General features: G+C 35.3%; 1 protein-coding gene across 1 annotated transcript in view; it reads right to left on the minus strand.

The window, feature by feature from the left end:
• tead1b (TEA domain family member 1b) overlaps positions 1-18,320 on the minus strand; it is a 95,015-nt gene that overhangs the window by 52,529 nt on the left and 24,166 nt on the right. The window contains exon 3 of the mRNA XM_073835667.1: positions 14,005-14,257. Coding sequence (XP_073691768.1) covers positions 14,005-14,152 — 148 coding nt within the window. The 5' untranslated portion in view covers positions 14,153-14,257. The remainder of the gene's footprint in view (positions 1-14,004; positions 14,258-18,320) is intronic.

Raw genomic sequence — 18,320 nt, forward strand, 5'->3', positions numbered from 1 at the left:
TTTTAAATAAAAAACCTAAACCTATGTCTTATTATTTATTTTTTTTTAAGGTCCAATTCTCACTATTAATAGTTAATAAGCGGCGCTGGGTAGATTACTTTTTGTAGTCTGTTACTAATTCCAAATTACATGACAAAATTTGTAGTTACTATCCGTTACATTACATATTTTAGTTAACATAATCAGACTACTTTTAGATTACTTTTTAGATTACTTTTGACCTATCTCATATATCACATTGATATAAATAGGATAATCTTGTACTATCATGATATAAAAATACAAAGAGAAAGAAAATATATTCCATTTGTTGTTACTATTACATCATGTCAAGTTTTTTTAAACTGGGGTTTAGGAACTGCAAGGGGTTAAGGATTTTAATGAAAAGCTAGTAATTAAAAGTAATTAAATCATAACAAAGTAAAATAATATAAATTAAAATGACATCAGTCAGAATAAAACACTTATTAAAAAATGTAATATTTAATGCGTTTACCTGCATATCATATGACCATTAACCAACGTCAGAGAACCGCGGACATGCAAATGTTATACTTAATTATTAAAATATTGCTTTAAAATCTCAGGGGGGACTTTAAGTAAATATATTAGATGAAAGAGGTTCAGATGACAAAAGAAAGTCTGGGAATCCCAGCATTACATGTAAATAAGAAATCGTGTGAATTTGTGCATTTTAATGTGTTTGAAAGACAAAAGCCTTCCAAATACATACAATATATGGTTAAATAACCCACTGAGTGATAATACAAAAAAAAAGAATGTGTTCATCAGTAGTTGATGCAATGTTGAAAAACTTCTTAATCCTGAAATGATTTTTGTAATGATTTTTGTCCAGTGGACAAATGCAGACTGTTCTTTGTGTGAATATCCATGAACTTTCTGAGAGTATATAAGCAGTAGGCTATTTTAGAAAGAAAAATTAAAGAAAAGAAAAAGAAGAATAAGGGACAATCAATAAATTATGACTAATTTATTGCTATTATGTGAATAAAATGTAATCATGTAATCAATAAAAAAAGTATTTAATTTTTGGATTATGATTATGTAATCTAGATTACATGTATGCTCTCTTAGTAAGGTAGTTGTTGAATTGAGGTATTATATGGTAGAATATGGGCATGAAGAATATGTGTACTAATAAACAGCCAAAATGTTAATAATAGGCATGCTAGGAAGCAACTAGTTAATAAAATGAGAATTATCGCCTATATTAAAGTGTTACCATTTTTAATAGAAAACTAAGCAATACTACTGTTTTATAAAATGATGTATTGCATTCAAGACATTGTTGGATTAATCTTTAAGAAAATATTTAAAGGGATAGTACACCCAAAAATTCAGTCAACATTTACTTACTCTCATGTTGTTCCGTGACACAAAGTATGATATTTTGAAGACTTTTAGTAACCAAACACTGACATGTATCATAGTATCTTCTATATTTTGGGTCAACTATCCCTTTAAGATGGTGTACTTCAGTCCAATGAGACTTCAGTGTGGGCGGGGCTACCCAGCACAACGACCAACCAAATGTTACGACCAAGACTCGTTAGGACTAAAATTAAAGCAACACGGAAGATATAAATGTGATGCTTTGTGCGTTTTAATAAAATTTTTTCAACGTCATTTTTTTTCTCTCATAAAATCTGTTGGAAAGACAGATGAAGTTTTGTAAAACGAAACACTGAGTTTCTACATATTTGCATTACAGTCAGCATCGTGCTGTGGCGCATTATTCCTAACAATTTGACTTAAGGCTCCACTGCGTGCACAATAACACCCATTAAATGCAATTTCTGGGAACTGAATGTCCCATTGTGCGTTTCTTGCCATATTTCACATCTGGTCATGTGTTCATTTATGTACTCCGGAGGGTATGTAATCACGTAGGGCGTGCTGAATGGAGGCTCGCAAAGCAGGTGAATTATGTAAGTGCGGCGTCTTCGCTTCTTTCTGCTGAAGGGGACCGCCACTTTCTTCCACCCCTTTTCATGCTCCTCTCATCACAAAGCAGCTGTTGTGATGTTTTTCACCGCGGTCACAATTAACCTCTGAGGCTGGGCAGGGAGCCAGCCCCGGCACAACTCAGGGCGCTAGAGAGCCCATCAGGTAAACAGTATGATAAGCTTTGCTGCAAAAATTAGACATTGTTTTGAAGTGAGAGGCAGTTGCTATAGTGACTGTTGCTAATTAACTGCATTCAGCCAGGGGAACAAAGGGCTTAAGGGTACTCAGGACGGCGTCTCTCGCAGAGAGCTATGCGCAGTGAATATGTGCAATCCCGCGGGTCTCTCTGCTCCAAAATACCTGCGCCTCTGCTTCTCTCCTCCTCGTACGAGCCGGGAGATGCGCGGCGGTCGTTTTATCGAGGCTAAAGGCTGCTGGACACCAATTAGAGAACTGTGTGATTCTCCGTGCCGTCGGGTTCGAAGCTGCCCTAAAACAAAAATAATCATAGAATCCCCAGCCAATCAGGGTGCTTCATCAGCATGGAGGACCCCTCAAAGGAGATCTCATCAGCTCCTGTGGCATTCTGGAGAGTGGCCTGCCAGCTAGTGCATTTCATTAAAGCAACGGTACACAATGGAGAAGTAACACAGAGACACAAGTCACAATGCTGTAAGGTCACCCTTCCTATTTGTGTTTTAAGAAAACAGTGACCTGACAGGGTTTAATCATTAGATTTTAAGAAGATCTGCAGAAAAGACTGAAAGACTGAAAAAAAATCTTTAAAATTTCCCCTAGTGAAAAGTAAATATACTAAAATGTATTTGAAACACATTGATTTCATGCTAAGTATACTACAAATACATTTATACATTAATGTACTCACTAAAAATACTAAATTGGAACAGCTAATTTTGTACTTAATGCACTTTAAATGTCCAACTGACGATATACTGATTGTGCTAAAGTGGAATTATTGTTTCAGGTACACTTTAAATATACAATTCTCATCAATAGTTACATTAAAACACATTTTAGACTTAACATTAAGAAATGTGCACTGTGCACAATTAGTGCTCCAAAAAAAGGTTTCTTTTTTTTTTATAATAGTATGTCAGTAAATATGTGACCCTAGACCTCAAAACCAGGTCTTAAAGGGGCTATATGCAACTTTTTCCCCAAAATAAACGTAACAATAGCCTTTTAAGTCTCAAACATCTCCTGATGAGCATACTGACACCTTGTCAGCTCACAGTGGGTGCACCTATAAGCCTGTATCCTATTTTTCCTATTTTCTGTCGGGTCGGATTTTTCGCGCGCTGTCTGCGGATGTGACGTCAAGCGCGTTCATGTTAAAAGTTTCAGATCACTCTGCCACCATCGCTACTCAGCAATTAGCCTACACTCGCAAGCAGTGCAATGGATTGTGCGAATACACAGAAGAGACCCAGGACAACTTTGACACCAACAATAACTCCACAGAAGACTAAAAAAGTTAAACCCCTGACAAGTGCCCGAAAAAGATCGAAGATTGAGAGCGACCGGCGCCGAGCAAGGACTAGAGTGAACATCGGCTTCGCATTTGAGCCTTGGAGGAAGCTCAGATCTGTGTCATTTTGTGGCACGTTATCTTCATTTTATGTTAAGATTTATAAAACACTCACACTATTCTAAACAAACACTGAAATATACAAACACTATTACTATATAACTCCGAAGCACTACTGTGCATTTTGCTGCGTCATATATATTGCAAACAAACTTAGTTTCTCAAACAATGATTTTGACTGTTCTTACCTCTGTAAACATAATGTTAGTATGAAATAAATGTATTTTAAATACAGTGTATTGCTTTTTTACTAGGGTTTTTTTTAAAAATCAGAAACCTGGCTTTTTTTGAAAGGGACAAATGCACACATGCAACATTGTGCATGTTGTCTAACAGTTAAAAAGTGTTTGTTCGGACCACAGTGCAAATATCAAACATACAAAATATACATCTACTCAACATCACTAATAAGTAGACAGTCATTGGATAAAGATTGTTTGTTAAGATTGTTATGGAGGGAGGACCTAACTGGATTCAATTTACCAAAAATTATGACAGAAAAAAACAAGGAGCTTTTAAGATTCATATTTAACCTATCACAAAATACAAAAAAAATAACATGATATTTAAAACTGTACACAACTATATGTTAAGCACTATTGATTTCATAAATGCTGAATATGAATTCATCTTTAGAACATTTTAACATTTCAATCAAAAAAGTCTGGAAAACCAAACTTGTTGCATGCTTTTCTAAAACTCAAACAGTAGAGCCGCTCGTAGTGCCACGATCATGGGCTTAATTTCCAGCAAAATTAACATTACTTCAGATAAGAGCATCTGGCAAATGCATACACGTAAATACCCTCAGAAGGTCGCTGAAAAACTGAAAAGAATTTTAAACAAGTTATTATTTTGGATCTGTGCAGCTACCTTTAAACATGAACTATGTGGATCAAATTAACCTGCAAACATCGTTAGAGAACACATCAGCGTGTCAACACTTTCCATGTTTAAGACTCTAAAAAAAAAGTCTTAAAACTTCGAGAGAAACTATGTATCAGAAATGTATGCATGTCAGATTGACAAGCAACATAATGTAAGTGTTAAATACTAGCCTTTTTTAAACTAGCAAATAATGTTAATTTAAAGCAATTAGGCATAAATGTAGAGTCTGTTATGTCTATTTTGTATATGGGCCACAACAGACATGCACAACAACCCAAGAGTCAAAATAACCCTGTATAGAAAAACGGCCCATTAACCACATTCAATTCACCAAAAATGCCAATCAAGTCTGTTTCTCTAATTTGTCCCGGAACCCCACTGACAGACGCACCCTCTTGTTTTGACAGTTGTAACGGCCCTTGTTAATGGTTGAGTGAGTGAGCGAGTCACAGTTCACGGTGTGATGGCTTTGGCACTAGGACCCAGTAACAGCTGCAGAGCTGAAAGACGAGACTATACAACGACTCTACGCTCAAAGAGAGGGCAGCCGCAATCTGCTGCCTTCAGTGTCCCGCCAAACTTTGAAAAAGCCCAAACACTGCCTTTCAGAGCTCAATTCTAGATACAACACCCAAAAAAAAAAAGCACATTACCAAAACATACACATGCACCATATTTTTTGTAATATAAGTCATGTTTGTTTTACACTTACACTACCGCTGAAAAGTTTGGGATCAGTAAGATTTTTAATGTTCTTTAAAGAAGCTTCTTATGCTCATCAAGGCTGTGCTGATTTGATCGAAAATACAAAAAAATATTAAGTAAGTAATATTGTGCAATATTACTATGTAAAACAATGTTTTTCTACATTATACATTCAAATTTAATTTATATCTGTAATTAAAGTTGAGTTTTCAGAATCACTACTTCAGTCTTCAGTGTCACATTATCCTTCAGAAATCATTCTAATATGCTGATATATTATCAGTGCTGGAATTATTTTTTTTTTTTTTTTTTGGAATCTGTGATACTTTTTTCAGGATTCTTTAATAGATAAAAGATAAAAAAGAACAGCATTTATTTAAAAAAGAAAGGTTTTCTAACAATATAAATTTTTATTCTTTTTATTCTTTACTTTAATTTTTATTTTATTCACGCATTTACATGGTTAGAAAATATCTATATTTTGAATAAATGCTGTTCTTTTTAACTTTTCATCAAAGAATCCTGAAAAAAGAATCACAAGTTCGAAAAAATATTTGGCAGCTCAACTGTTTCCAACATTGATAATTCTAATAATAAATCAGCATATTGGAATGATTTCTGAAGGATCGTGTGGCACTTAAGACTGGAGTAACAGCTGATGAAAATTCAGCTTTACATCACAGAAATAAATTATATTTTAAAGTATATTAAAATAAAAACTATTATTTTATATTGTAATAACATTTTGCAGCATTACTGTTTTTTTCTGTATTTTTGATTACATAAATGCAGCCTTTTTAAACTTAAGAGACTTTAAAAAACATTACAAATCTTACTGATCCCAAACTTTTAAGCTGTAGAGTACATTTTTCATTCCTGCTCTGTTCTGAATACAATGTAAAAATATGATCAGGCAACTTACTGCATGTTTTACAATAATTAATCAAAACAAGTTGAGCAACTGTAACTTTTTTCTTAGTTTTTTTAGTTACATGAAATTCAACTTGATTTTTTGTCAGTTTAATGAAATTTAAGTTGAAATGACTTGTACAACTAAGTTGATTATACTCAGTAATTAATGCAGAAACTTATTAACCAAACAACTTATTTTCTGGAAAATATAGTGCACACAGTTATTGTACATACTAAAGGTATCAATATTCAACATTTTTTGCTGGTGTTCTCATCGGTGTCAAAATAAAAGTTAGGCATGCTGCCAAACCGACAAGAAAAATGTATCAGCCAATTAGCTATAATTAAAAACGCCAAATATCAGCCAATATATCGGCCTTGCTGATAAAATTTAAATTTTGTCATTAATTACTCACCCTCACATCCTTCCAAACCCATAAGACCTTTGTTTATCATGGAAAAACAAATTAAGATATTTTTAAAGAAATCCGAGAGCTTTCTGATCTGCATAGACAGCAACACAACTACCACGTTCAAGGCCCAGAAGGGTAGTAAGGACATTGTTAAAACATCAGTGGTTCAACCATAATGTTATGAAGCTACAAGAATACTTTTTGTGCACAAAGAAAACAAAACGACATCCTTACGACCCTTATGGGCCTTTTATGTGGCTGTCTATGCAGGGTCAGAAAGCTCTTGGATTTCATCAAAAATATCTTAATCTGTCTTCCGAAGATGAACAAAGGTTCATACAACCTCCTATTGGCTCTGTTATTCGTCCTTTCTTCCGATAACTTCACTGTTCTGCACCAGATTATGAGAACAACCAAAACACAAAAATCTCCCAAACAAACAATCTTGGGGTCTTCACTTCAGGAATAACTGAATCAATATGCTTTTATAGCATCAAGTCTAAACTTCACTGGCAGTGATTTGTCTACAAATCAAATCTGATTTGTCTACAGTATGTGCTCATCTGCTTGTAAAACGTAATACATGTGTAACAATGCGACCCGTGACGCTGTGCTGCTTTCTTGTTGTCTCTGCCTGTGGTCTGGAAGACTGTGAAACATTACTCCTGAGGCTATGATGGACATCGCTGTTGAGTAAACATGCAACCGGACACCCTGAACAGCTGCTAAAGCTGACCTCTGGTCAATCTCTGCACTCTCAGACAGGTCAGCAACCCTAGTGCGGCACACCAGCTCTTGACTGGTTACGCTGTCAGGTGATTTGGTCATTACAATTTCCTGTTGGATCTATATTGGCTCACATATTACTTCCTCTTTACAAATGATATACAGCAAATCATAATAGAAAAGTCAGAATTGTTTTTGCTACTCTACCAAATTCTGCTCATGAATGCAAAAAATAAATGCCTACATTTAAAACAGTATTAATTTATGTAAGAGGCAAAATTGTATGTTAAGATTCACTTTTAAAGAATCATCTTGAATACAAATTATATATTTCCATGCAGTTTTAAGCATAAACTAATAAAAAATGTTTATTCATATGTGACCCTGAACCACAAAACCAGTCCTAAGCAGCACGGGTATATTGTATGGATCAAAATTATTGATTTTTCTTCTATGCCAAAAATCATTAGAATATTAAGTAAAGATCATGAAAATATTTTCAAAATTTTCTACCATAAATATATAAAAACTTAATTTTTGATTGGTAACATGTGTTGCTGAGAACTTAATTGGGCAATTTTCTCAATATTTAGTTTTTTATTTACATCCTCAGATTTCAGATTTCAAATAGTTGTATCTCGACCAAATATTGTCCTATCCTAACAAATCGTACATCAATGGAAAGCTTATTCGTTTAAGTTTAAATTGAAACCTTATGACTGGTTTTGTGGTCCAGTGTCGCATATGGTTTATGCTAAACCAGTGACAAATCTGCTTTATCTGCAAATCTGCTTTAAAACTTTATATAAGATATATTTTAATTATTTAAATGGTCAAATACTGTAGGTAAATACATTTTTTACTTTATACATAATGCTAGAAATATTAAGCAGTAAAAACATTTTTTTAAACCATAATAACAAAAAATACCAAGAATTAAATCAGCATATAAGAAAGATTTCCAAAGGGTAATTCAGATTAGCCATCATCACAAAAATAAATGTTATTAAAAAAATAATTAAAATAAAAAACAGGTATTTTAAATAGTCACAATAGTTCATAATTCCTGTTTTTACTGTGTGTTTTTTTTTTTTTTATAAATGCAGCCTTTGGGTATATACGATTCTGAACAATACAGGCAGATTTTAAAAATAAAATTGAATTATGATTTTTATAATAATTTACAATTGTGATTTAAAATGTGATTAAAAAATTCCAGGTTGCTGTGTTTGTTTGTAGGACACATTTAGGCCATAACTTTATAGACAAATAAGTTGAGAGTGTTTTTTATAGACTTTATAGACAGATAAGTTAAGAGTGGCTCCTAAAGGACCAGCATCACATCCTCTTATACCATTCTTTCAAGAATTTATCTTCCAGAATCTGGCGGTAAGTTTAAGTTGTTAGTTATAACATTAACTAATGTTAACAAATGACACCTTATTGTAAAGTGCTACCAATATTTTAATATACTTTACACAAAAACTGTTCGCAATCTACATTAATTTAATAATGGGACGAAACTGGATATTCTATAAGACAAAAAATCTAGAAACTATTTTTTTCACCTGTAATGGATTGGTTCTTTAAAAGTGCTTAGGTGGCTGGGAGAGTGAAAAATAATAGGGCTTGGTGACATCAGTTAAAACGGAAAGTTGTTTCAGAAATAAAGTTTGAAAAAAAGATTATTAAAGAAGTTATTCATGCACCAAGCAAAGTCTCTGAGAACCTGACACATTGCACTTCTGGAGACTCCAGGTAGGTTGAACTTCTGGATAAATGCAGCCTTCGTGAGGATAAGATGTGTTTAAAAAATATAAAGATTCCAAACTTTTGAATGGTAGTGTAACTTTTTTGTTGTAAACTCTGGTTTTAAGTTGTTTCTGCATTCACATTTAGAAAACCACAAAAGAAACCCTCTTTATGTCATTCTGAGCACCACTGAATCTTGCACTTGGACTTGATCATTTAAAACTGTTCAGCCAAACCTATTTCCGTGCTTTAATCCTAAACAGAGGCAGCGAATGAAAGTGAGTTTGAGAGCTGAGGCTGTACAGGGTGTTTCAGTGACAGTGTGGCCCGAAACGCTTTTTGTAGTGGCAGCTGAGAGGCTTTGCTGCCACTCCTAAACTTTACATTTCATTTGGCCGGAGGGGTCACATGACAGCTGCAAACGAATGCCCCGAGGGCCTTCTGCTTTCACTTGACACTGACAAGCTGTGAGGGACTCCAACACCGCAGAAAGAAAATATTCCCTCTTTCCATGACATCACCCAGCCAGGAATGGAGGAAAGGGGGAGGACGGCAGGAGCAGGAGAGGAGGAGGAGGAGGAGGGGGTGGCACAGCTGGTGACAGCCGCAGTACCATCTGCTCCTGACTAATAGTTCATGCTGCTTTACTTACACTCCCACTACTCAACAACAAGCGAACGAATGGGAAGCCTGCTGCAGAGGCCCGCGAAGACTTCAGAGATTCCTGATTGACAATTACTCTCATCTTCTCCACCACTTCACTCTCATGTGATTCCTCAGAGCCCTCAGTTTCACTTCTCACCTCCAGCGATCACCTTGGGGACCATCAAAGCGGCTTGAACGCTAGGGGATATGCGTTTGTCATGTGACATTGACAACGTGTCTTAACCAGATGCAATGCGACAAGTTAGTTAACAACTTAGTTAACATTAGTTATGAACATGAGCACGAATGACACTTCTACAGCATTTATTAACCCTTGTGCGACCTTATGGACATCTTTGTCCATTTCAGTTTTGTTTTTTGTTATAAGTGTGCCTGTGTTAATGCCAACTGCATAAATCTTGGCTCAGGTGTGTATTTTTATTGAAATTTTAATATTTCATCCTCACTTCCTTCAAAAAATTAATTTTACCCTCCGTACAAAAAAATACTCACTCTCAGGCTCTTGAGGGACAAAAATGTCCACATTGAAACCAATTAAAACTGCAATTTTTTAACCCAGGGCCATTTGACTATAAAATGATGCAATATTTGCTAATAGGCATTCATTCTATCGGCAAGGCTTCAAATTTTAATTGTTTACCATTTTTTACTAGATTGTGCCATTTTTTTCAAATTTGGCATATAAAAGAAATACTCGCTTTTTCGTGTTTTCTGCTTATGCATATTATAGTCTATTATGGAGTCAGTTGGAAAAATAATGCAGCTATAATTGTGTGAGTGTGTTGGTAAGCATGTCTGAGTGTGGTTTGCATGTGTTTACTGAAAATTTTATGGATGTAATTAGTTTGAAAGAAATTATACTGTACTGTACTGGCTGTATAAGCTTTGAGGATTTTTCTTTTTCACCCAAACCCTCATCTTATTCCTTGACTGCACTTTTTTATTTGTTATTGTTTTTGTACAGAGATAAAAGGTGAGCTTGAATTTGATGTAGAAGTTCAGAAGCCCCTAAACACATTGTTTTTCTTTTCACCACAAGAAAATGCTGATTGTGGAGTCTGGTAGATTTTGTACAAAGTTTGAGTGTTCGCACAGCCAAACAGGTGTCCGCAAAGCAAAACCTATACATATTTGGTGCTTGAGGGCTTGGTCATTTCATTGCTTGCAAGATGAAGAGACATTACTCAGCAGTGGAAGCTCTGGAGCTGGTGTTGCCCACTGACAGTGAGCATTATGTAAAGAAACCAGCTTTTAAAGAATTACAATTCTGAAAATGAATGAATGTTTGGTAATTATGAATAAAAGAGATGCCGTTAAAAAAACAACAGCCAGTGAATGTAGAAAAAAATATTAATATATAACATTTCTATGATTGTTTTTTGACATGGACATTTTTGTCCATTATGGGCCTTAGTGTTAGTTTTTTTTTTTTTTTTTAAATCTGACACTACATAAAAAATATAAATGCCTCAAAATTAATGTTGTTGTTCATCATTGACACACCCAATAAGCTAATAAGCAAAGAAAAAAATTCTGCTTATCATTTAGTATATGGAAATTAACTACTATTTTTCATTTTTTCATAAAAAACACCTGTGGCATTATGTAAACAAACCAGCATTTAAAGGGTTAAAATTCTGAAAATCAATGAATGTTTGGTATCTATGGATAGAATAGATGCTGGTTAAAAAAATCAACATCAGTGAAAGTGGAAAGAAATATCAATAAATTATTTTTATGGCAGTTTTTGGACATGGGCATTTTTGTCCATTTTGCACCTATGTGTAACTTTTTTTTTGAATGCACAAGGGTTAATATTAGTTCATGTTAATTTCAGCACTTACTAATGCGTTTTTAGTATCACAAGTTGTGTTTGTTAACATTAGTTATGCACCGTGCACTAACATAAACAATGAACGACTGTATTATTATCAAAGATTAATAAATAGTGTAATAAATGTATTGTTCATTGTTCATTGTTCGATCTTGTTACCAATATTTTAATATACTTAACACAAAAACAGTGTTCGCAATCTATTTTAATTTAATAATAGGACGAAACTGGATATTCTATAAGAAAAAAAAAATCTAGGAACTAATTTTTTTTTCACCTGTAATGGATTGGTCCTTAAAAAGTGGTCAGGTGGCTGGAAGAGTGAAAAGTAATAGGGCTTGGTGATGTCAGTTGAAAAGGAAAGTCGTTTCAGAAATAAAGCAAATTGATTAATTTTTAATTTCATGCACTAATAATAATATTTTTGTCTAATATCAATCAGGCAATGATTATTAATTTTGTGATATTAAAATGACACAATTTTGTAGAAATATATTAAATCAAATATCTAAACTCTTACTGTGATAAAAAGACTGTTTAATTGTAAGCATGTACCTTCTGAACTTCAAAGGCAGATTAAAAAAAACCTGAATTATTAAAAATTATTAAAATGTACAATTGTGATTTAAAACGTGACAAAAAAAATTCCAAGTTGCTTTGTTATTATACACTGTGTGCATAATTATTAGGCACGTTGATATTCTAGTCATATTTTGTTTTCCAAGCACATGTTGTGAAAGTCATGAAGACTTTTTTATAGGCTTTATAGACAGATAAATTGAGAGTGACTCTTGACGGACCAGCATCACATCCTCTTATACCACTCTTTCAAGAATGTATCTTCCAAAATCTGGCAGTAAATTTTGGGAGTTAATTTTAGTCCATCTCTGCAAGTCCTAAAACTTACTGCCAGATTCTGGAAGATAAATTCTTGAAAGACTGGTACAAGAGGATGCAATGCTGGTCATTCAAGAGTCACTCTCAACTTATCAGTATATAAAGCCTATAAAAAAAACTCTGTCATGACAACTCTCTGAAAAGTTTAGCATGGTAATGGATATGACAGTGTTAATGTTTTCGGTCTTGGCAGAATAGATCTGCTACGCTGCTGCTGCTGAATTGCTGCTGCTGTTGGTTATTGGTGTAGTTGAAGATTATTGCTGCTGCTGCTGCTGCAAGCAAGTACAGAACTTGCTACTGCAAAAGCATATGGAGATACAGTGCTGTGAGTATTTAAGACATCCCACTGTTGCACAAATAGCATAAATTAACCCGTCTATACAGGTGGAGCTGGGGAAGGTGGAGGGTTTCAGAGGAACACTGAAAGCGTGCTGCAAAATGCCCAAGTGAATGCCACCAGCCATTTAAATAGCTGCAAGCTCATTGGTTGTGTATGCAACATGAATCAATCAGCTTGTGCCAAGTCATATAACTCTGTGATATCGTCAGTTATGTTTACAACCTGTCAGCCTGCGTTATCAAGTTTCATGATAGAACTAGGTATTTTTAATGTATTTCACAATACTTCAGCATGTTATTTTTATTACGTGAGGGTCATTTTTTGGATTTTTCGCTCAAGCAAAGTCTCTGAGAACCTGACACACTGCACTTCTGAAGACTCCAGGTAGGTTGCAGTTCTGGAAAATAGTTTTCTGGAAAAACTAAATTGTTCCTGATGGTTTCACACCTAATTCTTCACCTTAATTCTTAATTCTTTTGCAGTTTCTCCAGCATTTTGCTGTCTCACGGTCATGCCTTAACTTTGCAAATTCTAGCTCACTTTATCTGTAAAAGAAAACATGCCTAATAATTATGCACACCTGAATATAAGGAGTTGTTTCCAGCCTTCATGGACAATTATATATCACTGATAAATGATTAAATACTAAATTAATAGTAGTTGTTAAACTGAAGCAGTTTGTAATTAGTAAAATGTGCTTGGAAAATAAATATGACCAGAATATCAACGTGCCTAATAATTATGCACACAGTGTATGTCAATAAGGCTATAAAAATATTAATAATACTAATAATTATTATTATATCAAAAATTACTACAAATAATAATAATAATAATTTTATATTACTACTGTAAACTTATAAAACTAATACTTCTGCCTGTCTTAGTTTTTTTTAAATGACCTAAATTGTGCCCAACAAGTTTAGGAACATATATTGCGAAACTAGGTCAATATTGATTTCCTGTTGATTTAACAAAGAGTCATTGAGCAAGATTTTGAACCAACTAGATGTCAGTGTGTCCGGGGCCGCCCAGTGTGACAAAAATCGGCAAACCAGTGATCCTAAGTGACCAGTTGTGGTGATCAATGGTTGTGACTGCTTAGGGCAAACCCTAAACACCATTAAAAAGTTTTGGCACTTATCATTTTCCATATTATAATTACAACTGAGCTAAACCAAAATGTACACCTTACATTTTTCTCTCAACTGTTGATTGGTCTTCCGAAAAAATAAACTGATTTCGGCCAAATCCTGTTGTGAATATTTTGAAAGAGCCACTGAGTTCTTACCATACATCTTGCCCTCATCCGAGAGGATAATTTTGCGGCGTCCACAGGGCGGGTAGATGGCCAACGCCTCCTGGAAGCTCTGCTCAATGTCAGGACTCCACACCCCCTCAGCATCGTTGTCAATTGGCTTGTCTGCCGAGTCACTCATCCTCTCAATATCCTCGGCAGAGCTTTCACTGCCACTCCAGCTGCTGGGATCAATGGTGGCGGTTGGGACCTCCAAGCCGAAGCCTGGAGCAAACTAGGGTGAATCCTGAAAGTGACAATAAACAAAGACAGGGTTGTGGTTACTCTCTCTAGAACAGATATCTGTCTGAGATATCAGGTGATGCCGTTGTTCAGTGGTAGGATCATTTTCAGTTGATGCCACTGGTTGAGTCTGACCATTTCAAACCATTCATAAAAATAGAGCTACTGTAAGTTTGGTGAATTCAGTGAATGGCTTACTCATAGTTGTCTCAACACATTAAACTGGCATTGGAGAAAGTATTTTAACATTGAAAAAATTACACACTTCAGTTTTAACTACATAGCACCGTAAAACTGAATTTGTTCTTTCCGTTTAAATGACAGTCAAAGGGGTAATTCCAAAATGAAGTTAGTGTTCCCCACTAACTTTCAGTTTTTCACATGGAGAATTATGACTGTATGAATTTTGAAGACATGCATCTAAGATTACTGTAACTGAAATCCAATTGCCTGAGGAAATTACGTTTCTGACCAGAAGGTTTAACCTTCAAACATTTCCAAAAAACACCTGACATCACCATAAAATTACATAAAAACCATAAAACTACTCTGAGGAAAGGACAACAGTATCAAACCCAGCTGCCTGGTTTCATACTTCATATTCCTATGAAATGAAATAATGACCTAACATATATACGGTAATGTGAATAACCTAAGCAACACATAGTACAATAGTGAAATCTAATTATAAATAAATAAATATAAAAAACACACAGCATGTAGAAAAACAAAAATGGCCTTTGAAATTCGTATCTATGTAGTAATTTGGCTGATCTTTTATCTAAGTGTCCCTTTCTCAAGGGCACATTTGTGATAGTGCTAGTTTTAGAAAGTCAACATTAAACACAGTTTGCAAGCATTTTGACTTCCATATCTGCCATATGGGGGGGGGGGACCATAAGAAAATCATCACTTAAAATAAAATAAATGTTAACATAAATAAAAAAATACTACTAACAAAAACTGTATTTTTTGTTTTTAAACTGTATTTATTAAAGCCTTTATAAAAGATTTCAACTAGATGCCAAGGCAACATTTCTAAGTGTAATTTATAACTTGTACTAAAATATTTGTTTTAAATAAAAATTATTAAAACCTACATAGATTTAAAAAATTACACTAAAATTAAATTAAAAACTAAAAAAAAAAAATTCCAAATAATAATAAAAACTTCAACAGTATCTCGAAGATACTAAAATAACATTGCCAATGAGTCATGCAGGAACATGCATTAAGAAAAGTAAACAGTCCATTTTAATATCATGTTGACTTTTGAAGGCTCGAACCGGCAACTTTCTGGCTACTCCAAATCAGGGTCATAAACCATAAGAATGCAATTTCCTTCTGAAAATGTTATATTCTCCACCCAGCTTCACATGCACTGGTGAGGATGTCCAACGTGCAACACCTCCGAGGACTTTCGTTCTTAGAGACTTTCCCCGTTCCTCCTTGTGCCACTCCACCCCTTCCCCCACTCTCCCGACAGCTTCCTCTCTTCGTGCCTGCTTCCATTCAGCCAGCACAAGCTGTTGTGATGTGGGACTAGCAGCATATGTTTCTTCTAGAATGTCAGTTCACGAGGGGGGAAGGGAGCAGGCTGTTGGAAAAAAAGGGGGGAAAAAACGCTCTGGGAGAGTGGAGGGAGCTTTTACTGAATTCCGTGTTTGTGTGCTGAATGCTGACACTGCAGAACAGACTCACAGACTGATGAGAGAGGAAAAAAAGCCTCCCCTTTCTGACCACTAAATGGTTTGGGCCTTTATGCCCCCCGCCCCCCAACCTAACTGAATAATGAACTACACTGGTAATCACTTCCAGCGCTGCTGCAAACATAATGTGGTTGTTCAGTGCAGTACCTCATCTTGGAACCGCATTCTCCCCCCACTGTCAGATATACAAACTGTTTAAAGATGGCCAGTTTGAGGGGAACGCTCAGGAGCTCAGCGTTGATAAACATGTTTACTTCGGCTATCCTTGCAGTGCTGGCTCCCATATGCTAACAGAAAGCCTTCTTGAAAAATGGCTGCCAGTGGTCCCTCGGCCACACGTGGCCTACTTGAGAGAGGGAGCTAAGGCCAATGTCTCAACACGTCTGCTTCGCCTGATGGAGTTTGACTTCCCTATAGAAAAATACCAGTGACAAGAGGGTGCGGCTGCAAAGTGACATGAACAATCCAACTTCAACAGGTAGATTTAGTTTACCGTTAGCTAGACCAGCCTGAAAAAAGTTGTGTGTGTGTGATTTGAGCTAAAGTAGCACAATTCCTGATTTGGAAAATGTGACCCTGGTCATAAGGGTAAATTTTTTCAAATTGAGATTTATAAACCATCTGAAAGCTGAATAAATAAGCTTTCCATTGATGTATAGAAAGGACAATATTTGGCTGAGATTTAAAAAAATCTAAATACTGAGTAAATTGCATTTAAAGCTGTCCAAACGAGGTTCTTATGATGCGTTTACAACAGACACGAATGAAGCGCTAAACACGAGTGATTTACATTTTAAGTCAATGGAAAGACACAAGCGTGAATTGAGCGTTTTGGGCCTTTAACGCACATAGGGCGAGTTAAAAAATCTGAACTTTGGCAAATATTCATGCTGAGTTAACAAATCAGGAGCCTGCTCTAGTAGTGACTTGATTTTGACATAGCGAGCGGAGGCAGAAATCCTAAACAACATTGGAAGACAAAATCGCTGTATGATACGTCTTCGTACTTTAATAGAAACACATCGAGACTACAACCTTGCTAAAGCCAGCAAATTGAGCTTATTCACTGTATTTTACAATAAAATACAGGGGCAGAAGCCCCTCCCATGAAGCGAATTTGCATATGTTTTAAAAGTGAATTTCACAAGCGAATGAAGCGAGTAAACTCAAAATGTTCAAGTGTCCAACTACGCGCCAATAGTCGTGTCTGGTGTGAACGACCCATTAGCAATGCATATTACTAATCACAAAAAAATAAGTTTTAATATATTTATAGTAGGAAATTTACAAAATATCTGTATGGAACATGATCTTTGCTTAATGCCCTAATGATTTTTGGCATAAAAGAAAAATTGATCATTTTGACCCATACGAATCCAAATACCGAGTTTAAAAAAAGGAAATTACGTGTACTATGGCACCCCTAAAGGGCATAAATATGAGATGGGAGGAGAAAATATATTTCAATGCATTCTCTCACAATTATATTGTTGGGTAATTACACTGTATATAAATTGCGGGCATCAGGGAGCCGTTATTAATATGCAGGGCATTGAATGCGGGTCTGCTATTTACTTTCACTTTCAAAATTAGCATCAATACTTACAGTACCACATATTATACAAGATTAGATTTTTGTCAGTGGTGCTCAAGTTCTGCAAATAATTTATCATCATACTATGTCATCTCTCCTTACTCTGTTTAACTGGTAATTGAAATATTATGTGCTCAAATGTAACAGGCAACTGCTAGAAAGCAACTAACCATGTTCCTTTAGTGCAGGGGTGGCGAACGTCGGTCCTGGAGAGCCGCAGCCCTGCAAGGTTTAGCTTTAACCCTAATCAAACACACCTGAACAAGCTAATCAAGGTCTGAAGGGTTACTAGAAAGCTACAGCCAGGTGAGTTTTAATTAGGGTTGGAGCTGAACTCTGCAGGGCTGCGGCTCTCCAGGACCGGAGTTTGCCACCCCTGCTTTAGTGGCTCTGTAGAACGCATTGTTCATTTTCTGTGTCTTTTCGAATACAGATTTTCTATTTTTTTGAAGTTGTAAAACAACAAAACTGACTGAAGTAGCCTATGTTTCACAAGAAATTGCTATTTCAGCCTTAAATGTAGGTTAGACAATTTTGGAGAGGCTAGCAATAGCATCTACGAACATTTTATAATCCTACACTTTCTAATGACGATAAGCCTTATACATATAAATTCCAAGCAGTTGATTGGTTTACTTAAAGCCAATTGTTTCATCCAATCATTTGTTTGTTTCTATCTATCTATGTAACCTATTTATTCCTGCAACGCACCATGGGATTTCACTAACCCTCCACCTTCCCCAGCACCACCTGTCTAGATCTGC

This window comes from Garra rufa, chromosome 3 (genome assembly GCF_049309525.1).
Source record: "Garra rufa chromosome 3, GarRuf1.0, whole genome shotgun sequence".
Classification (NCBI taxonomy): domain Eukaryota; kingdom Metazoa; phylum Chordata; class Actinopteri; order Cypriniformes; family Cyprinidae; genus Garra; species Garra rufa.